This window comes from Colobus angolensis, unplaced genomic scaffold (assembly GCF_000951035.1).
Source record: "Colobus angolensis palliatus isolate OR3802 unplaced genomic scaffold, Cang.pa_1.0 Scaffold381, whole genome shotgun sequence".
NCBI lineage: Eukaryota > Metazoa > Chordata > Mammalia > Primates > Cercopithecidae > Colobus > Colobus angolensis.
This window is the reverse complement of record NW_012117166.1, coordinates 1,898,724-1,921,424: the sequence shown is the minus strand read 5'-3', so window position 1 is coordinate 1,921,424 and position 22,701 is coordinate 1,898,724. Positions and strand designations below refer to the sequence as shown.

Genomic DNA, 22,701 nt, shown 5'->3' with positions numbered 1-22,701 from the left:
GCTCACTGCAACCTCCGACCCCTGGGTTCAAGCTAGTCTCCCACCTCAGTCTCCCGAGTAGCTGGGATTACAGACATGCGCCACCATGCCTGGCTAATTTTTGTACTTTTAGTAGAGACAGGCTTTAGCCATGTTGGCCAAGCTGGTCTCGAACTTCTGACCTCGGGTGATCTGCCCACCTTGACCTCCCAGAGTGCTAGGATTACAGGCATCAGCCATTGTACCCGGCCCATTTGCTCTTAATATTGCCTGTCCTGACCTTATTCTCCATGTCTTTTAAGCTTTCATTTTTTCAATCTCCTATCCGTTTATGCTGCTGTCTGGATAAATTCTTTGGCCATAGCTTCAGCTCTCTAATTCTGACTTCAGCTGCTATCTATTCTGTATATTCAATTTTAGATTTCAATAATTATATTCTTCATCTGTAGAAGTTCTATTTTATGTTTTTTGTTTTTATATAAAAAGATTTTTAAAACAAATCTTTCTATTTTTTCTTGTTTCTTATAAACTTATTTTTGTAATTACATCCTTAAATTTTAAAAACATTTTCATGTAACATCTATAATTCTTAGTGGTCTGAATCTGTGTCTCTTCTTTCTTTTTTTTTTTTTGAGACAGGGTTTCACTCTTGCCCAGGCTGGAGTGCAGTGGCATGATCTCAGCTCACTGTAGCCTGGACCTCCCAGGCTCAAGTGATCTTCTCACCTCAGCCTCCCGAGTAGCTGAGACTACAGGCATGTGTCATCACGCCTGGCTAATTTTTGTAGAGATGAGGCTTCACCATGTTGCCCAGGCTGGTCTTGAACTCCTGAGCTTAAGCAATCCACCTGCTTTGGCCTCCCAAAGTGCTGGGATTACAGGCATGAGCCACCTTGCCTGGCCTGAATCTATGTTTCTTGTTTTTATTTATTTTTACTCAGATTTTCAAGGCTATGAGTTCATTTCTTGGTTTATGAGTGGTAGTTGTTGAGGCCTAAATTGGGGAGGCTTTCCCCCAGAGACAGTTTGCTTCTCTTTCTTCTCTTGGATGGAATCACTTTAGACTTTTTAGAAGACTTTGACTAAGAAAGGGTGGTCATGCTTAGCTTTACCATCTCTCTGCAGTTCTGAAGTTCTGATACTCACATTAGAGAACTCTGGCCTCAGGCGCACCTCTTCTCTCCCTTCTTCCCTCCCTGCAAAGCTGGCTGCCTGCTACCCGTTTTTCAGCCCCCAGGTGCCCCCTCTGTAGGCTCAGCTCCTGGCCACCTCACCCTGGCAATGACATTCCTTCCCAGGCTCCTTTGTGGTCCCTCCCTGATTCCTATCCATGAAGAGGTATGTCTCCTCCCTACTGGCCTTGGACATTCCGGGACTAGCTCACAATGTTTAGTTGCTGGAGTAAGTGGTCCTTGCAGACTTCTCTTAGGTTTGTAAGATTAGCAGTTTAGTTATCAGAGCTCATTCTTTTTTTAATTAATCAACATTACTGAGGTACAATTTATAATACAACAAACTGCCTCCATTTAAAGTATATAGTTTAGGCTGGGTGTGGTGGTTTATGCCTGTAATCCCAGCACTTTGGGAGGCCAAGGCAGGCAGATTACCTAAGGTCAGGAATTTGAGACCAGCCTGGCCAACATGGTGAAACCCTGTCTCTACTAAAAACACAAAAATTAGTCGGGTGTGGTGGCACATGCCCATAATCCTAGCTACTTGGGAGGCTGAGGCAGGAGAATCACTTGAACCTGGGAGGCGAAGGTTGCAGTGAGCCGAGATTGTGCCATTGCACTCCAACTTGGGTGACAGAGTGAGACTCTGTCTCAAAAAAAAAAAAGAAAAAAAGTGTATGTTTAGTGAGTTTTGAGAAAGTCTTGGCCTATGTATCCACCACCACAGTTAAGACATGGAACATTTCCTCACTTCAAAAGTGCCACGGGCCCCTTTGTAGTACTCCATGTCATATCTGGCTGTGGGCAACCACTGCTCTGCATTATGACAGACTAGTTTTCGTATCATAGAATTTCATATAAATGGAATAACAAAATTTGAATTCTTTTTTTTTTTTTACAACCAGCAGCTAAGAAACAGCTTGAATTCTTTGTGTCTGCTCCTTTCACACAGTACAATTGTAAAATTTATCAATGCATTGTGTCTATCAATTGTTCATCGCTGAGTAATATTTTATTGTATGAATGTACTATAACTTGTTTATCCAGTCACTTGTTGATGGATACTTGATTTGTTTCAGATTTTTGACTATTGTGAATAAAGTTCTTTGGAACATTTGTGTAGAAGTCTTTGTGAAGACATGTGTTTTCTTTCTCCTGAGGTAAATACCTAAGAGTGGAATGGCTAAGTCATAGGATAGGGAGTGCTTAACTTTGCAAGAAACTGTCAGATCAGTTAGCTCAGTGTCATGGTGCATGCCTGTAGTTTCAGCTACTTGGGAAGCTGAAGCAGGAATATGGCTTGAGCTCAGGAGCTGGAAGCTGCAGTGAGCTGTGGTTGCACCACTGCACTCCACCCCGGGCAACAGAACAAGACTCTGTCTCTAAAATAATAATAATAATAATAATAATAATAATAAACTGGTTGTCATATTTTTACATTCTCACCAAAAGTGAATGACAGTTCTGTATAGAACTCATTCTTGAGATTGAAAGGCATCTGAACATGCCACACCAAAATATACCACTTAAGCATGCTGATTACTTTGATCTGAAGGGAACTGAAAAACAGCAGATTCAGAAAGGGTTGTCTGCTCTTCCCATTTCTACATAAAAGCAGGGCATAAATTTCCCATGAGAAAGGTTTTCCTAGGAAGTAGAGAACATTCTTATCACTGGAGATGGGAAGTCAATGCTGAGATATGTTTGCCAAGCAATCCTTCCTGAAGTAACCCTTATTTTTCATTAGTTTTCCCCACATACTCGCTAGTTAGTTTCCCACAACTTGCTACCCCTAGAATTCCATACCTTTTCCTTTGCCTTGTCACTTCTCCAAACATTTACAGCCCTTGGTTAAAATGGTATATAAGCCTTTGGGTCTAACCACTTCTTTGGAGTTTTCACTTCTTGTCTGTGAAGTCCTTGATGCTATGTAAAATTGTTAACATCAAAGAAAATTTGTATGATTTCTCCTGTTAATCTGTTTTTTGTCAATTTGATTTGTAGGTCTCAGTTAAAGAACCTAAGAGGGCAGAGGAGAAGTTTTCCTTTCCCTACAAGGTAAAAAAATAAAAAAAGTTTAGAGAATGATGGCTTTTTGCCATGATTGCCACAAGGAGAATGCTGGGCTGGAGAGATGATACGGTGTCTGGAATCACAGTGCTGTATAGTATTCCTTTATCTCTCTCTCCTGCTGGGCCAGCCCCCAAGATTTAATTACCATGGGGCTTCTTGCTCATGTGTACTGTGCACTTGGGTGCAATAAACCATTCACTCACAACCTTACATCACAGTGTGGCTCTGATGGATCCTGGCCAACACTTCCTAATCTCTGCTTTCTATCCCTGGGGAAGCTGACTTCTTTTCCTCCAACTTCAATTCCATTTCTCATTTATAGATGTTGCCTTTCATGTCAGAATCTTGCTCTAACTTCCAACCTCTCTGACCAGATTTCATGCTCCTCTTCCTCTATTTGGCTTCTTTGGGTAATCCCTCGCTGGTTTCATCTCACCGTAGGCCCTTTTATTGCAGTGCAGGCTGCACCCTCATCAAATTTCCCTCAGTCCTGTGATCAAGCCCTAGAAAAGCAGTCCCAAGCAGGCCACAGCACCACCCTCCAGCCTGAACACCGAGATGGATCTGAGGGCCGAAGGCTTATCTTTCACCGCAGGGACTCAGGAACATGCTATAGAAAGCAGCCATCAGAACTGTCCAGATGACCACTGTAATTTTTTCACGTGCTTTGCTAGTCTACCTGTTCTCCTTACTGCCATCTCGCTAGCACTAGCTATGCCACTGGGGGAGTTTGAAGGCTTCCTTCTTCTTGAAGGTGTGAAAGGAAAATAAAGTTATTAGAAAACTGCATTCAAGAACACCTGTCAGAGTCCTATAGCTGATTATAAAAAACATCTTTTGAAAAGGATAAAAGTAAAACAACTGTGGATGACAAGTCTTAGCACAGTCATAAAGACACAATTGACAAGGAAATTTGGTTGCTTTGGTGGCATGCAACAATTTTACATAATAATCATAATTACTACTGATAACGTATGCTAAGACATATCAGAATCACAGGAATTTCATACAATTCCGGAACACATACTAATAACATGTTTATAGAAATACATTTCTAATAACTTTGGAGACCGTGACACTAGAATAGAGGAAAAACTTCCAAGACTCCCATGGAGAGCTTGAATGTTCATGAGTATCAGACAGAATAGGAGTTAACTCCGTGGACTGAACTACTAGAAGACTCAAATAATCCTTTTATGACATTTTGTTTAAAACATTGCTGATTCTTTGTTTTTCAGCACCAAGAAACTTTTCTTTTGCGCTTTTTACAGCTTTTAACAATTGAGTAAACTCCTATAAACAAAATTTGGACATATTTGTCTCTACCTGATTTCTCAAAAATTTGGAAACTGCTTGTGAATATTTTTAACTTATGGCAATATAGTCATTTGAGTAAGTGCAATAAGAACCTGTTTTCTTTTGTAACAGGACAAAATTGGAGACACGGGTTATTTTACCAAGGTTTTGACTGGAATGGTATGCTTTCAGATACAGATGCCTTTAAGGAATCAAAGTTGACTTACAGAGCCAATGAGAGCCCCTTGGGAAACTGGCCCCATACCTTGTCTACACAGTCCCTGTACAGGTTCATAACCTTTTGAAACCACCTTTGCAAAAGTTGTATCAGTGAGAAAAGTATAACGGTAAGCTAAGCTAACCCAACCCCCATCTTACTTTTCCCTTAATTATTCCTGGGCTATTGGGCCAAGCTAACTTTGGAAGACATTTAGGCTATAGTTAAATGGTAATAGGCCTTGCCCCAAACTCAACTGCTTTTGTAACACTAATGAGATGCCGTCAGGCTGGGAGAAGGAGAGGAACCTAAGTCCTGCTAAGATGCAGACATAAATGATTGTTAGCCATTATTCTGGTAGTTATAAGATATGCTACTTCTCCAATTACTGCTGCAGATAACATCATTATTGTAGATTGGCCTTTTGAGATACGTTTCCAGATTTTTTTGCATGTCTGATAACCATGGCTCCACCTGGACCAACAAGCTCTCTCCTGTGGCTGCACCCAGAAGCAATTTGGAAGGCAGGAGGACAGCTTTGACCCCTTGTGATTTCGTCTCCACCCCAACAAATCAGCAGCAAGTACCTGTTACCTGGCCACCCCCACCCCTTCTCCAAAACCGCTTTTGAAAAACCTGTAACCTTACAAGCTTTGAATGAGATGATTTGAGTACAAACTTCATCTCCCACCTGGTGTGGCTGGCCTTGTGTCTGTTAAACTCTTTTTTTACTCCAGTGCCATGGTCTTTCTTTATACAGTGGGCAGAAAGAACCACTCAGGCAGTTATACTGTGGTAAGTAAAGAATATCACTTTCTGATAGTCCCAGGAGCCCTAGGTTTTCTTGGGAACTCAAGGTGAGGAATTCACCCAATTAATACAGGTATTTGCAGGCAGAGGCTAGACTTAAGGCATTAAAGTCAAATCTGATATTCCTTATGGAATAAAGTTCCAGCAATGCCAATTAAAAAAAGAGGAGCCTATGTGGCAAATAATTAGTCTTTCTGACTTTATGAAAATACCCCAGCCAAGTGTGATAAGATTAAAACTTATTTTGCAAATGAATTTGTCTTACGACTTGTCTTTAGTGAAAATAGGACTAGAGAGAGAAAAATTATGTTTCAAAATAAACTATAGTACACCCGTTAGAGTCTAGTCTTATCTAACTTTTTTTTGATTTTTATTATTTTCTACAGTTTGGACTGAATTTTAAAATTTTCCTGGCTACAAGTCTCCAAAACAATGTTTTCAATATTTTTTCTCCTTTTTTTCCCCTTTCCCCCCATTTTTCCTGATTTTAATCACTGAAAATTAAGCTGTGCTTTCTTAGAGCTCTGTGAACAACTTCAGAAGAAAATAATGGCAGCCTATTTACATACCTAAACCACTTTCATACCTGCTTACTGATGTATGGCCTTCAGAGTAATATGGCCTATATCAATTTTTGAGGATTGTTCTTCACTGTTTGTTTGTTGTTGTTTTTCTTCCTTCCTCCCCCTATTTTCTCTTTGTAGGATGTGTGACTTTACAACCTGCTTGTTTCACATATCCATGTGAAGAGATCACCAAACAGGCTTTGTGTGAGCAACATGGCTGTTTATTTCACCTGGGTGCAGGTGGGCTGAGCCCGAAAAAGGAGGCAGCAAAGGGTGGTGGGATTGTCATTGGCTCTTATAGGTTTTGGGATAGGCGGTGAAGTTAAGAGCAATGTTTTGGGGGCAGGAGATGGATCACACAAAGTACATTCTCAAGGGTGGGGAGAATTATAAAGAACTTTTTAAGGGTGGGGGAGATTACAAAGTACATTGATCAGTTAGAGCAGGGCAGAGACAAATCACAATGGTGGAATGTCATCAGTTAAGGCTATTTTCACTTTTGTGTATCTTCATTTGCTTCAGGCCATCTGGATGTATACATGCAGGTCACTGGGGATATGATGGCTTAGCTTGGGCGCAGAGGCCTGACATTCCTGTCTTCTTATATTAATAAGAAAAATAAAACAAAATAGTGGTAAAGTGTTGGGGCAGCAAAAATTTTTGGGGGTGGTGTGGAGAGATAATGGGCGATGTTTCTCAGGGCTGCTTCGAGTGGGATTAGGGGCGGTGTGGGAACCTAGAGTGGGAGAGATTCAACTGAAGAAAGATTTGGGTGATACTGTGGGGTTGTTAGAAGGAAGATTTTTCATATAGAATTATTGGTGATGGCCTGGATGCAGTTTTGTATGAATTGAGAAACTAAATGAAAGACACAAGGTCTGAATAAGAGAAGGAGAAAAACAGGTATTAAAGGACTAAGAATTGGGAGTACCCAGGACATCCAATGTGTCAAAGGGGGTTCAGTGTAATTATTTACTTGGTTGGTGAGTTTTTGGGCTCTATCCTTGAGTTTTTTTTTATGTTGTCGTATACCTGGCCAGATTGATTTAGGTAAAAACAACATTCTTTGTTTAAAAATAAACAGATTCTTTCCCCCCCCTTTTTTTCTTTTTCTTTTCTTTTCTTTTTTTTTTTAAGCAGAGAGTAAGTCAGGGCCTCCTTGAATTTGGAGGAAAGAGAAATGCAAAGCCAGCAATTGTTTGTTAAAGAAGGATTAGAAATGGCTAGGAGAGAGTGAGTGAGATTGATAGTGTGGTGGAGATAGCTGGGGAGAGGTAGAGGGAAGGAGAATAAGAGTAAATATAAAAGTAAAGAATAGGACTTCATCAGAGTGAAAGTATTGGAGTGTACTTTGTCACTGAAGATCTTCTATCCACTTAAAGAGAGACTTAAGGGTGGCACTTTGAGGTAAAACCAAGAGCCACTAAATACCAAGAGCCTGAGAAACTGCTTGGGTGATTTGACTAATAAAGGCTGGTCCATTATCAGACTGTATAGAGGTGGGAAGGCCAAACTGAGGAATTATGTCTGACAGAAGGGAAGAAATGACTGCGGTGGTCTTTTCAGACCCCGTGGGAAAGGTCTCTACCCTTCCGGTGGAAGTGTCTACCCAAACATGTTTCCTGACTTAGGCATGTAAGTAAAGTTGATTTGCCAGTCCTGGGCAGGGGCAAATCTCCAAGCTTGATGTGTAGGGAAGGGAGGGGGCCTGAACAATCCCTGAGGAGTAGTAGAATAGCAGATGGAACACTGAGAAGTGATTTCCTTAAGGAGAGATTTCCACAATGGAAAGGAAATGAGAGGTTCTAAGAGGTGGACTAGCAGCTTGTAACCTACATGGAAGAGGTTATGAAATGACAATAGAATAGAATGGGCCTGTGAGGCTGGAAGGAGATATTTTCCTTGGTCCAAGAACCATTTGCCTTGTGTGGGAAGAGATTGATAGGTGGAAGTTTCAGTGGAAGAGTAAGTGGGAGTGACGGATGAGAAGGAGAAAAACTGACCATGAGAGATAGAAGTTGGAATGCTAGCTGCTTTTTAAGCTACCTTATCAGCATAAACATTGTCCTGACCGATGGGATCTGATGCCTTTTGATGGCTCTTGCAGTGAATGATTCCAACTTCCTTTGGAAGTAAAGCGGCTTTGAGAAGAGTTTTACTAAAGAGGCATTAATGATGGAGGACGCTTGTGTGGTGAGGAAAGCTTTCAGCTCATAAAACAGCATGGTGGTGCAGGATATGGGGTCAGTATAAATATTGATGCATAGTCCCTTTACAAGAGTGAGGGCCTGAATTAAGGCAATGAGTTCGGCTTGCTGAGAGGTAGCAGAGAGGGGCAGAACAATAGCCTCAATGATAGATGTGGAAGATACTGTACATAGCCTGCCTTTGCTGGTGTGTGGCGATTAGGCCTGATGGAACTGCCATCAATAAACCAAGTGTGAAAAGAGTGAGGAACAGGAAAGAAGGAAATATGGGGAAGTAGAGTGAATGTCAGGTGTATCAGAGAGATACAGTCATGGGGGTCAGGTGTGGTATCCGGAATAATGTGGGAGGCCGGACTGAAGTCTGGGCCAGGAACAATGGTAATTGTGGAAGACTCAACAAAGAGTGAGTATAGCCGAAGGAGCTGGGGAGCAGAAAGTATATGTGTCAGGTGTGAGGAAGAAAATAGATTTTGGAAGTTACGAGAACTGTAGAGAGTGAGTTGAGCAGAGTTTGTGATTTTGAGGGCCTTTAAAAGTATTAGGGTGGCAGCAACCACCACACACAGACATAAAGGCTAGGCTAAAACAGTAAGGTCAAGTTGTTTAGATAGAAAGACTACAGGGTGCGGTCCTGGCTCTTGTGTAAGAATTCCGACTGCACAGCCCTGCGCTTTGGCTGTGTGTAATGAAAAGGGTTGGGATGAGTTAGGGAGAGCTAGTGTGGGGGCAGCTTCTAGGGCTGTTTTTAAGGAACGGAAAGAGGAGTAGGGGAAGGATTTAGGATCTATGGGATCAGCTAGGTTTGCTTTTGTGAGTTTACATAATGGTTTAGTCGGGATGGTAAAAGTAGGTATCCAAAGGCAGAAGTACCTAACCATGCCTAGGAAGGAAAGGAGTCCATCAGGGTTATCTGAGAATTTACCTAGGTCTATTTTAATTTGTTTTAAGTCTGAGAGAGAAAATGGTACATGCACTCTGACTGGGCCAAATTCTCCTCCTCCCACTGCTTGGAGGGGGCATAATCAGGGAATATTGGCACTCTTTGGTTCATTGTTTATCTCTTGGTCTATCTCCTTTTGGACTGAATGGATTGAAGGGGGGTCCTTATTAGTTGGGGAAGGAGTCAGGGGGCACTGGGGTAGGGAGGTAGACTCTGAGGGCTTCCTGTAGGGCATAAATCACACTTTTTACATACTTGCGAGTTGTGTCTTAATGAAAAGAAAGTTTGTACATATGGCACTTCACTCCATTTGACTTCTTTTCTACAAAAGAGGTCTAGCTGTAAGATGGTGTTATAATTTATACTTCCCTCAGGAGGCCAGGTTTCTCCCCCTTCAAGAGGATTTCATGAAGGCCTGGAAGCAAGAGGATGAAGACATGTGTTCAACTGTGCCTTGGGACCTGCCTCCATAGCTAGGGAAAGAGTGTAATGAATGTGGGAACACTGCAGCTTGATTGAGAAACTCCAATTGCTTCACATGTTTTTCTCATTGCCCTTGTTTCTAAGAGTTTGTTGTGAAGAAACACTGTGTATAGAGTATGTAAGTATGTGAGTGTGTGTGTGTATGAGAAAGAGAGAGACTCATACCTACCAGCTGGCTTCATCTCTCTCTCTCACTCTCTCTGACTTTCTATTTTGTTGGCTCATTTTTCTGATATCTCTCTGTATCTCTTCTCTGACTCTTTACTCTTTTGATCTCTTGCTATTCCCACCCTTGGTTTCTCTTTCTTTCGTCTCCTCCCCTTCCCTTTTTTGGGACTCAGTTGCTCAGTTGCAATTGTCAGTGTTGCCTGCAGCCAGGCCAGAGTGGACAGGCAGGGAGGACTCATTTCATTTCTTGCCTCTACCCTCCAGTTATAGTTGGTTCCATGCATCTCATTCCTTCTTCCTTCAGGTGATTCTGAATCTGGCACAGTGGTCTCCAGACCTGGTGCCTTTGCAGTAAGTGGCCTTTCTGCTCTCTGTCACCCCTGCTACATAACTGTGTCTCACTCTTTTATCTTTGTCTCTGGTCCTGGTTCTTGGCAGTCTTGTTTTTGTCGCTAGCCTTAGCTTGGTCAAGGCACTGGGAAAGGCCAGTCCCATTCCTGCCTGTTCCCCTGGACTCTGGGGTACTCCCTGAGCAATGGGCACAGGAGGCCTTGGAGGAGGAGGAGAGGTGCCCAGGAGGGAAGGCTTGCAGTGGTCTCCTCAAGGCATCTCCCCTCCTCAACCACCCTTGCCCTCTCACTCACGGGAGATGCTCTTACACGTACTTCACAGAGCATGCTGAGACTCAGACATGACCACGCTTATCTTCTGACCATAAAACCCACACACCTGGCTTTCTCTGCCAAACAACCTCTCTCACTTTCCTCAGGAAAGAATGGATGTTGTTCCTTCCAGCCTCCTGTCAAAGGCCAATCTTTTGCCTTTGCTTCAAATCCTGCCCCAATCCCCATTCTCCATTCCCTCCTCTGGTGCTTGACTTTCTCTTTTGCATCTCTAACCTGACCGCTCTATGGGAGGCTTTGTGTCAGCATCCAGGTACATTCCGCCCTTTCCCATGTTAAAGCGAACAAAACCTTCTCTGGACTTCTCATTTTCCATATTACCTCAGGACCTTTCTCATCACTTTTGTTACCAAGCTTCCAGAGAGATTTGTCCATACATGTTAACTCCATTTCTTTACTTCTTGCTGTTTCTTTGCTAAGTTAATTTTTATCTTGTCAAAGTAATACATGATTATGGTTTCTAAAATCAATAGGCATTAAAAAGCTTATGCCCTGGAACAGTAGTCCATTTCTCTCCTGATGCCCAGTCTCTTTTCCCTGAAACAATTATTAATACGTTAGATTTTAACTATTTCTTCTTATATCTCTGCATTTTGAAGTAATATGTGTACTGTATATAACTACATTTTGATTCAACATTTTAGGCATTATCTATTGACTTCCTCTTCTAGTACATTCCATGGACCACCATCCTTTCAATATAATTATATTTTAAATTTTAGTTGGAGCAATGTTCAGTGATTACACTATGATTTCTATGCAAACATTATTCATACTTGAGTATTGTAGTTTACTATTATATTTCCAATTTTATTTTTTTGTTTCTCCTCTTGCTAGCAATTTCCTTATTTTACTTTCATTTATCTGGTTTTCTTGGAAGTTACTGCTAGCTTTTTCCACCTTCTAATAGCCTCCAAGTAGGTTCTTTTAGAAAGCCAATAGCATCAGCTATAAAAAGACAGCTATAATCTAGCAAGTCTTTTTTCTTTTTTCTTGGAGATATTGTTTTTGGATAAACCCGTTCTCTTTCTGCCAGGGCTTTCAGGGATCCTCAGCTCTCTAGGTCAGAGGACCAGCTGCCTTCTGGGAATTTGTTTTTCTCCTTTTCTTTTTTGAGACGAAGTCTCACTTTGTTGCCCCAGGTTGGAGTGCAGTGGTGCAATCTCAGCTCAGTGCAACCTCTGCCTCCTGGGTTCAAGCAATTCTCCTGCCTCACCTTCTCGAGTAGCTGAGATTACAGGCTTGCATCATGATTCCCAGCTAATTGTGTATTTTTAGTAGAGACAGGGTTTCACCACGTTGATCAAGCTGGTCTCAAACTCCTGACATCAAATGATCCACCTACCTCAGCTTCCGAAAGTGCTGGGATTACAGGCATGAGACACCGTGCCTGGCCTGTTTTTCTCCTTGTTTGAATTCCTATTTCATGGAGCTCCTATCTTCTTCCTTTTTCATTCTCCAATGATTTCAACAACTTAGAGAAATGGTAACAGTGCTTCAATTCTTTCATCTCTCTAGTCAAACTGCACCAGCCTAGGGTGTGGGTTTCAGGGAGGGACGTGGGAAGTCTCCTGGGCTCTTTTTCTCTTGGTGACAGAATAGTTCATGCCTTCCACCTCTCCCTTGTTTCTCAACTTCAACATTTGAAAAAATGAGGCCAAGTTTTCCACTGGTGAGCAATTGCGCGTCCCATTGACAGTCATCCCACTGACAGTCACTGGGTGGTTCTGCTTCACAGAAGCTTGGGGCAGGTGGGGAGGGGCCCTTCTGTTCCAGGCCTACATATACTAGGAACTGTTAGGTATCGAGCTGTAGCTGGTAGGTACCAGCACCACCAAACAGAAGTTAACTAGTGAGTATGGGTTAAGAGAGCCCAGAGTTGGACCTGTAGAGCTGTCTGACCAGGAAAGGGGATCTGTTTCATCTCAGTCCCCAGGCTTTGCTTACTGGGCTCCTGGATCAGGGAGCTGAGTTCTCCCTGCCTCACCTCCAGCTCCCCAAGTCTGAACTGTGGTGAGCAGCCTAGACTAGTCATCTTCTTGGCAGGTCTAGTGTTATCTTTTCTTTCCTGAATTATTAAATAGCTTTACCAACATCAGAAATTTGTAGGGAAGCCCTGAGTCTTCCCATGCAGCCTGAAGCTTTGCTGTAAAGTGATACTGCTTTCACAGGCCTGCTTTTCCAAACTGGCCTATGACAACCAAAGTCCCATGTATCCTAACATGTTCCAAACCTTTTCTTTCTCTGTCGAATGTAGTCAAAATGTTGGTATTTGAATCGCAGCAACTCTCTGTGTTCCCAGATTCTCTTTTGAACACTCTCAGTGATGAACGTGACATTGTACTACTGAGATGGGTTCACTATGGGCCTTAGGTCACAGGTGTATTTCTGGATTCTGAAGGCTTTCTATTAATTGTTGCTTTTCTTTTCCAAAGACTGCCACCTGGACTACATTTTAGTTCTGCATTAGAAACGCAACTCAAAATCCTGCTCGCCCTTCCCTGCTACTTTAGTATTTACATGTCTCCAGTTTCTGGTAACATTTAGCCTAACTTCCTGGTTCCTGATTCTGTCTTCTATGTCTTTATCTTTTGAGTTTTTTCTGTCTCTCTCTTCCACCCAGGGCATAGACCACAGTTTAAATCCTGCCTCTTTGCCCAGTGGCCTAGCTCTGGAAAACTCTGAAAATACATTTTTCTCTGACTGCCAAATTTCTCACGTGGAATAGTACCTGAGATGATTTCTGAGATGATCAAAAAGGATATGTAAATCACCTGGCACAAAGTGATTTACATGTGATGGTTCCTCTTCGTGTCATTATCTGGATTTGTTTCCTTATCTGAATTAGGAGACTTCTAGCTTTACAATCCATGTGTGACTGAGGCCAGCAGGCTGACGTGTGAGCCTTTGAGCCACTGAGTGTAGATTTTTTTTAACTTCTTGCCATACCACAGCAGTTCCAGCAAATGTGCTCCAGCTTTCTGTAGATTCACACAGCCAGGGACAGGCTCACTTTTAAAACTTAAAACTTGGCCAGGCACAGTAGCTCATCCAAGGTGGGTGGATCACCTGAGGTCAGGAGTTTGAGACTAGCCTGGCCCACATGGTGAAACCCCATCTCTACTAAAACTATAAAAATGAGCTGGGCGTGGTGGTGGGCCCCTGTAATTCCAGCTACTTGGGAGCCTGATGCAGGAGAATTGCTTGAACGCGGGATATGGAGGTTGCAGTGAGCCGAGGTCATGTCATTGCTCCCTAGCCTGGGCAACAGAGGGAGACTCTGTCTCCAAAAAAATAAAATAAATAAAAACTTAAAGTTTTTTTTTCTTAATCCATCTATCTAAGGAGGCATACAGAGCCTAATAAAGAATGTGTGTGAGCGGGAAAGAGGAAGGGAGTGGGGACAGAGAGAGAGACAGAGAGTCTGAGAAAGAGAGAGAGAGAGAGATTGAGAGATTAACACACCCATATACCTTCCTACCCATTTGCCAACACAGTCACGTGTCACCTGACGAAGAGGCAGTGGGGAATGACTAGGAAAATTCCCGTGCTCTTTCATCTGCTTGTCCTTCTTGGAGCTTTGCACATGTATCTCGTCTCTCCCTGGCCTCCGCTCTGTAGCTTGCCAAGCCCCCAGAAAGCAGGGTGGGCCTCTCAGCAGTGGACCTCTCCTTTTGCCTCCTTCTCCAGGTGACTGGTCTGCTGGTCTGGACTTGATCCTTCCCCCAGATCACCATGGCCATGACCAAGGCCAGAAACCCCCGGGAGGCATTGCTCTGGGCCTTGAGTGACCTTGAGGAGAATGATTTCAAGAAGTTAAAGTTCTACTTACGGGATATGACCCTGTCTGAGGGCCAGCCCCCACTGGCCAGAGGGGAGTTGGAGGGCCTGATTCCGGTGGACCTGGCAGAATTACTGATTTCAAAGTATGGAGAAAAGGAGGCTGTAACAGTTGTCCTCAAGGGCTTGAGGGTCAGGAACCTGTTGGAACTTGTGGACCAGCTCAGCCACGTTTGTCTGCATGGTGAGTGTGGAGCGGGGGAAGGGGAGGGCAGGATGGCACTGGGACTCCCCTCCCCCCATGGCATTTGCAGAGCTGCCTGTAGCCTGTAACTTATGCCTTCTGTCACCTTGCCCTCTAGTCCCCAGTGCCCCAGAGTCCTTGGTGGTCTCCACCTGAGGGTTCCAACAACTGTCAGGAGGGGGATTGAGCCAAAGCTGGGGATTTAAGAAAATACTAGTCTTTCTTCCCCACCTCCTACCTCCAGTTGCAGTGGCAGAGAAGGAGAGTCTGAAGAAAGGGGCTTAGAGACTGGGAGGGTGTTGGTAAAGGGATTTCCACTAACCAGAAGAAATAGCATCAGGATGTAGGAGTCAGACCTGTCCCTAGCTGCTTCCTGGCAGGCAGCTCAGGCTGCTTCTAAGTCTTCTGTGCCCCTGATCTCTCAAGGAACCACACTACAGAATGGGTGGGTGTGGAACCTCATGGCCTCCTGGTTCTTCCTGTGGATGCCTGGAGGGAGGCAGGGATGTTTTGGTGCCTGTGCTCCCTCCCATAGGCTCCTTTCATGCCTGAAAGCTCCTCTGCTACATACAAATGGGAGGGTTTCATGGACCCAGAGTCATGGCTCTTGCTGAGAAGCTGGTTTATCTTTAGCATTTGGCTTGTCCTTTCCCAAGAACAGGCTTATTTTAGTACCTTTTGTGTTGCTATAAAGGAATACATGAGACTGGGTAATTTATAAAGAAAAGAGATTTATTTGGCTCATGGTTTGGCAGGTGGTACAAGAGGCGTATTGTCAACATTGGCTTCTGGTGAGGCCTCAGGAAGCTTTCAGTTATGGAAAAAGGCAAGATCAGAGCTGGTGTGTCACATGGCAAGAGAGGGAGGAAGAGAGAGGGGAGGAGGTGCCAGGCCCTTTTAAACCACCAGCTCTTGTGTAGCTAATAGAGCAAGAACTCACTCATTACTGTGGGGAGAGTCCCAAGACATTCATGAGGGATTTGCCCCTATGACAAAAACAACTCCCACTAGGCCCTACCTCCAACATTGGGGATCACATTTCAACCTGAAATTTGGAGGGGACAAACATCCAAACTATATCAAGGCTCCTGTCACTTCATTATCCTCTGACATCCCTTTCCTTTCCCCTCTCTTTGTCCTCACCTCTTCACATGGGGACATTTCACATGAACACTCAGACATTGATGCATTCTCACACAGGCATTTTGCACTTACATGTATTCTTACACACACTTGCTGATGCACACTGACATACCTTCCTTGCACAACAGTACATGAAGGTCCATGAACACATTCCATGAGCACATGTGGATACCAGCATTCATGCACAAATATCTACACACAGAACACACCCTTGCACACTCATACAGATGTGTATGTGCATACTATGCCTGCACACACACTCATGCACACATACAGTGGCCCTTCCCCATGAAGCCAGAACTATAATCTCAGGGAGATCCAAGTTGGAGACATAGAAGAAGACTAATGAGCAGAGTCAGTTTGGAGGGGCCATTTTGCCTTTTAAAATTCCCATTTCACCACCTAACATCCCATTTGTCTGGCTCAGATTACAGAGAAATATACCGAGAGCATGTGCGCTGCATAGAGGAGTGGCAGGAAGCAGGAGTCAATGGCAGATACAATCAGGTGCTCCTGGTGGCCAAGTCCAGCTCAGAGAGCCCAGAATCATCTGCTCACCCTATCCCGGAGCAAGAGCTGGACTCTGTCATGGTGGAGGCTCTATTTGATTCAGGGGAAAAGCCCTCCCTGGCCCCATCCTTAGTTGTGCTATAGGGGTCTGCTGGCACTGGAAAGACCACTCTCACCAGAAAAATGGTGTTGGACTGGGCCACTGGTAGTCTGTACCCAGGCCGGTTTGATTATGTCTTTTATGTAAGCTGCAAAGAAGGGGTCCTGCTGCTGGAGAGCAAACTGGAGCCGCTCCTTTTCTGGTGCTGCGGGGACAATCAAGCCCCTGTCACAGAGATTCTGAGGCAGCCAGAGCGGCTCCTGTTCATCCTGGATGGCTTTGGTGAACTGCAGAGGCCCTTTGAAGAAAAGTTAAAGAAGAGGGGTTTGAGTTCCAAGGAGAGCCTGCTGCACCTTCTAATTAGGAGACATACACTCCCCACATGCTCCCTTCTCATCACCACCCGGCCCCTGGCTTTGAGGAATCTGGAGCCCTTGCTGAAACAAGCAGGCCATGTCCATATCTTAGGCTTCTCTGAGGAGGAGAGGGCGAGGTACTTCAGCTCCTATTTCACGGATGAGAAGAAAGCTGACAGTGCCTTCGACATTGTACAGAAAAATGACATTCTCTACAAAGCGTGTCAGGTTCCAGGCATTTGCTGGGTGGTCTGCTCCTGGCTGAAGGGGCAGATGGAGAGAGGCAAAGCTGTCTTAGAGACACCTAGAAACAGCACTGACATCTTCATGGCTTACGTCTCCACCTTCCTGCCGCCCGTTGATGATGGGGGCTGCTCCGAGTTTTCCCGGCACAGGGTCCTGAGGAGTCTGTGCTCCCTGGCCGCTGAAGGGATTCAGAACCAGAGGTTCCTATTTGAAGAAGCTGAGCTCAGGAAACATAATTTAGATGGCCCCAGGCTTGCCGCTTTCCTGAGTAGTAACGACTACCAATTGGGACTTGCCATCAAGAAGTTCTACAGCTTCCGCCACATCAGCTTCCAGGACTTTTTCCATGCCATGTCCTACCTGGTGAAAGAGGACCAAAGCCGGCTGGGGAAAGAGTCCCACAGAGAAGTGCAAAGGCTGCTGGAGGCAGGAAGGGAATGATGAGATGACCCTCACTATGCAGTTTTTGTTGGACATATCGAAAAAAGACAGCTTCTTGAACTTGGAGCTCAAGTTCTGCTGCAGAATTTCTCCCTGTTTAGCGCAGGATCTGAAGCATTTTAAAGAACAGATGGAATCTATGAAGCACAACAGGACCTGGGATTTGGAATTCTCCCTGTATGAAGCTAAAATAAAGAATCTGGTAAAAGGTATTCAGATGAAGGATGTATCGTTCAAGATAAAACATTCAAATGAAAAGAAATCCCAGAGCCAGAATTCATTTTCTGTCAAAAGCAGCTTGAGTCATGGACCTAAGGACGAGCAAAAACGTCCTTCTGTCCGTGGACAGAAGGAGGGCAAAGATAACATAGCAGGAACACACAAGGAGGCTTCTACTGGAAAAGGCAGAGGCACAGAGGAAGCAGACGAGGAAGTTAGGTGCAGTGGGATGGGAAGCAGAGAAATGGGGACAATCACGCTGAAGGATTGGAGGAATGAAGGGGTGAAGGGACAGACATGAAGATGGGGAAAGACAGACAGAGTTAAAAAGGATGGAGAGAAGGGAATCAAGACTAATGGGTACTAGAAGGAGTGAAGGACAAAGGAATGATTAGAAAAGAGAATTAGATTCGAGAGGATCAGAAGATATAAACATAGGACCTGGGCAAATGTGTAATGAGTCCTTAGGAATAGCCCCACACACCACCAAGGTCTCTAGTACCCTCCCCAGAGGCTGTTTATAACTTCCTACAGTATAGAGTACAGTTTCCATAGCTCCTCTTATATATTAAAGTTGATGACCAAGCATTTGATTCTGACATTTGACTCTTTCCTAGACAATAAACTATTTCCTGCTTATTTCAGAGAAGGCTTCTGGAAACATTTCCAGGAATTGTTTTTACAGCCTAAAGCTATAGGGATACAGACATGTAAGAAAAGCAAGGATTATACATTTTGAATTCATCATGCTGTGTCCAGGCCTGTGCAAAATCCTGGCATAGAATAGTGTGTAGTAAAGGTTTATTGAACATATGTCTAGGGACCTCTTTGTCCTTAATCTGAAATTAAGATAAGTTTATATAATTAAAGATTTTGATACATGGATGTTGGTATTTGGGAGAAGGAAAGGATAAATTTGGAGTTACACACCAAGGCTCCACCAGATGAAAATAGTGCCTGACTGTGGATTTCACAGGCAACAAAAGCAAATGTAACACAAGAACTTATATTGGTGTTATAAGCATGTCAAAATTATGCAAGAGATAATATAACATTTATGGGATAGAAATAATAAATATAAATTACTTATAGTCATTATTGCTAGTTGAATATGCATATAATATCATTGATGTGAAAATCAGTGTGCTTTACTGGAAAGATTAGGAACACTGGTTCTAATAAACCTGGTTCTAAGTATTGGATCTAAATACTGGATCTGCCATTTTCCAGCTATATACCTTTGCTCAATTACTTATCTTTTCCAAGCATCAGTTTTTAAAAATTTCCGCATGTTCTCACTCATAGGTGGGAACTGAACAATGAGATCACTTGGACTTGGGAAGGGGAACATCACACACTGGGGCCTATCATGGGGAGGGGGGAGGGGGGAGGGATTGCATTGGGGAGTTATACCTGATATAAATGATGAATTGATGGGTGCTGACGAGTTGATGGGTGCAGCACACCAGCATGGCACAGGTATACATATGTAACAAACCTGCACGTTATACACATGTACCCTAGAACTTAAAGTATAATAAAAAAAAAGTGGAAATTTAAGCATTATATAAAAGTAAGATACTATTTTGATGCAAATAAATAAAAAACATTTGAAACTGCTTTATGGAAAAAAAAAAAAAAAGAAATCAAGCCAGGCACGTTAGCATGTGCCTGCATAATTTAGATGGCCCCAGGCTTGCCGCTTTCCTGAGTAGTAACGACTACCAATTGGGACTTGCCATCAAGAAGTTCTACAGCTTCCGCCACATCAGCTTCCAGGACTTTTTCCATGCCATGTCCTACCTGGTGAAAGAGGACCAAAGCCGGCTGGGGAAAGAGTCCCGCAGAGAAGTGCAAAGGCTGCTGGAGGCAGGAAGGGAATGATGAGATGACCCTCACTATGCAGTTTTTGTTGGACATATCGAAAAAAGACAGCTTCTTGAACTTGGAGCTCAAGCTGTAAATGAATGGGAAGATTTTCCATGTTCATGGATAGAAAGACTTAATATTGTTAAGATGTCAGTTTTCCCCAACTTGATCTGTAGATTCAATGCAATCCCAATCAAAATTCCAGCAAATAACTTTGTGGACATTGATAAGCTGATTCTAATGTTTATGTGCAGAGGCAAAAGACTCAGAACAGCCAATAAAATATTGAAGAACAAAGTTGGAGGAGTGCTGCTATCCAACTTCTTCCTATTATAAAGCTACAGTAATCAAGACAGTATGGTATTGTTAAAATAATAGAGAAATCAGTGGAGTAGAATAGAGAACCAGAAACAAACCTACACAAAAACAGTCAATCGATCTTAGACAAAGGAGCAAAAGCAATTTAATGGAGAAAGTTTACTCTTTTCAACAAATGGTGCTGAAACAACTGGACATCCACATGTAAAAAAATGAATCTAGATGTAAAATATAAAAGCACTAATATAAACTGCTAGAAAACAATATAGGAGAAAATATAGGTGACCTTGGGTTTGATGATGCCTTTTAAGATATAACACCAAAAGCATGAATCATTAAAAAAAGAATTAGTTGGCTTCATTAAAATTAAAAACTTTTGCTCTGTGAAAGACACTGTTAAGAGAATGAAAAGATAAGCCAAAGACTGGGAGAGAATACTTGCAAACACACATCTGATAAAAGACTTGTGTAAAAAAAATATGCAAATAGCTCTTAAAACTCACTAATAAACAGTCTACTTAAAAAGTGAGTAGGAGGCTGAGGCTGGTGGATCACAAGGTCAAGAGATTGAGACCATCCTGGTCAACATGGTGAAACCCCACCTTTACTAAAAATACAAAAATTAGCCAGGCATAGTGGCGCACACCTGTAGTTCCAGCTACTCGGGAGGCTGAGGCAGGAGAATTGCTTGAATCCAGGAGGCGGAGGTTACAGTGAGCCAAGATTGCACCACTGCACTCCAGCCTGGCAATAGAGTGAGACTCTGTCTCAAAAAAAAAAAAAAAATGAGTAAAAAGTTTGGAACAGACAGCTTATTAAAGAAGATACACAGATGGCAAATAAATATTTGAAAAGATGCTCAACATCATATGTCATTAGGGAATTGCAAACTAAAACCACGATAAGATACCATGACACCCCTGTTAGAATGGCTAACATCCCAAATCCTGGCTACAATAAATGCTTGTCAGGATGTGGAGTAATGGGAGCTTTATTCATTGCTGCTCAGAATGCAAAATGGTACAGCCATTTTGAAAGACAGTTTGGCAGTTTCCTACAAAGCTAAACATAGTTTTACCATATGTAAGATCTAGCAATTATGCTCCTAGATATTTACCCAAGTGAGTTGGAAATGTATGTCCACATAAAAACCTGCAGATGAATATTTATAGCAGCTTTATTCATAATTGCCCAAATTTGGAAGCAGCCAAGATGTCCTTCAATAGGTGATGGATAAGCAAACTGTGATACAAGAACATAATGGAATAGTATTCAGTGATAAAAAATAAATGAGTAATTAAGGCATGAAAAGACATGGAGGAGCCCTAAATGCAACTACTAAGTGAAAGAAGCCAGTCTGAAAAGGCTGTGTATGGACTGTATAATTCCAAATATATGATCGTATGAAAAATGAAAAACTATGGAGACAATAAAAAAATCAGTGGTTGCCAGGGGTTCAAAGAGAGTCAGGGAGAGATAAGTACGTGGAGGCACAGGCACTTTAGGATAGTAAAACTACTCTGTGTGATATTATAATGATGGAGTCATGACATAAATTTTTTAAAACCCATAGAGCTGTACAATACAAAGAATGAGTCCTAATGTAAACTATGGCTTGTAGTTAATAATAGTGTGTCAAAATTGGTTCATCAATGATCACAAATGTGTCACACTAATGCAAGATGTTAATAAGAGAAAGTTTGTGAGGCAGTGGTGGTGGTGGAGAGGGTATATAGGAACTTTCTGTACTAAAAAAAAGTTTTATTGAAGTATAATTGGTTTAATACAATAAATTGTGCATATTTAATGCATAAAATCTGACAAATTTGTACATACACATACATCTGTGAAACCATGACTACAATCAAGGTAAAAGACATAAAAATCACCTCCAAAAATTTTCCTGTGTCCTTTTTTCTTTTTTTGTGTGTTAAAAACACAATAAGAAAATTACCCTTTTATACATTTTTAAGCACATAATACAGCACTGTTGACTATATGTGGGAATTCTGTACTTTCTGCTCAATTTATCTTTAAACCTAAATTGCTCTTAAAAAACTAAGGAAATTGGGGCGGGGCGCGGTGGCTCATGCCTGTAATCCCAGCACTTTGGGAGGCCAAGGCAGGCAGATCACGAGGTCAGGAGGTCGAGACCATTCTGGCTAACACAGTGAAACCCCGTCTCTACTAAAAATACAAAAATTAGCCGGGTGTGGTGGCGGGTGCCTGTAGTCCCAGCTACTCGGGAGGCTGAGGCAAGAGCATGATGGGAACCCAGGAGTTGGAGCTTACAGTGAGCCAAGTTCTCGCCACTGTACTCCAGCCTGGGTGACAGAACGAGACTCCATCTCAAAAAAAAAAAAACCAAACTAAGGCAATCGGAATAAAGTATGGACTTTAGTTAATAAAAATGTGGTTAACTTTACTGATATATAGGATATTAAAAAATATTCTAGGTATTAGGTCATTTATCAGTTAATATGTGTTACACATATCTCTTCTTATTTTTTTGGCTTGTTTTTTCAGTCTCTTGATGCCTTTCCATAAAGGAGTTCTTAATTTACTCATTTTTTCTTTTGTGATTAATAATTTTATTTTCTATTTAAGACATTTCCTATCCTGAGAATATAAAATAATCTCCAATATAAATTCCCAGAAACTTTATTGCTTTACTTAACATATTTAGTCTCGTAAACCACTAGGAATTAATTTTTGTGTATGATGTGAGATAGATAAAGTTTTATTTTTTTTCAGTAATGATAATCAGGTGACCTAATACTATTTATTCAAGAGATCAACCTTTCTCCACAGATCTGCAGTATCATCTTCATCATAAATCAAGTGTACATAAATCTCTTCTGATCTCTCTATTCTTTTCCAT

The 22,701-nt window shown here is 42.4% G+C and overlaps 1 protein-coding gene across 1 annotated transcript; it reads left to right on the top strand.

Annotated features, from left to right (window-relative positions):
- Positions 1 to 12,426: 12,426 nt before the first annotated feature.
- Positions 12,427 to 17,934, top strand: NLRP10 (NLR family, pyrin domain containing 10). Its single transcript, XM_011954387.1, is given in 4 exon segments — positions 12,427 to 12,607; positions 14,285 to 14,618; positions 16,189 to 17,398; positions 17,400 to 17,934. Coding segments are annotated over 3 exon segments (2,034 nt in total). The 5' UTR covers positions 12,427 to 12,607; positions 14,285 to 14,329.
- Positions 17,935 to 22,701: the final 4,767 nt, after the last annotated feature.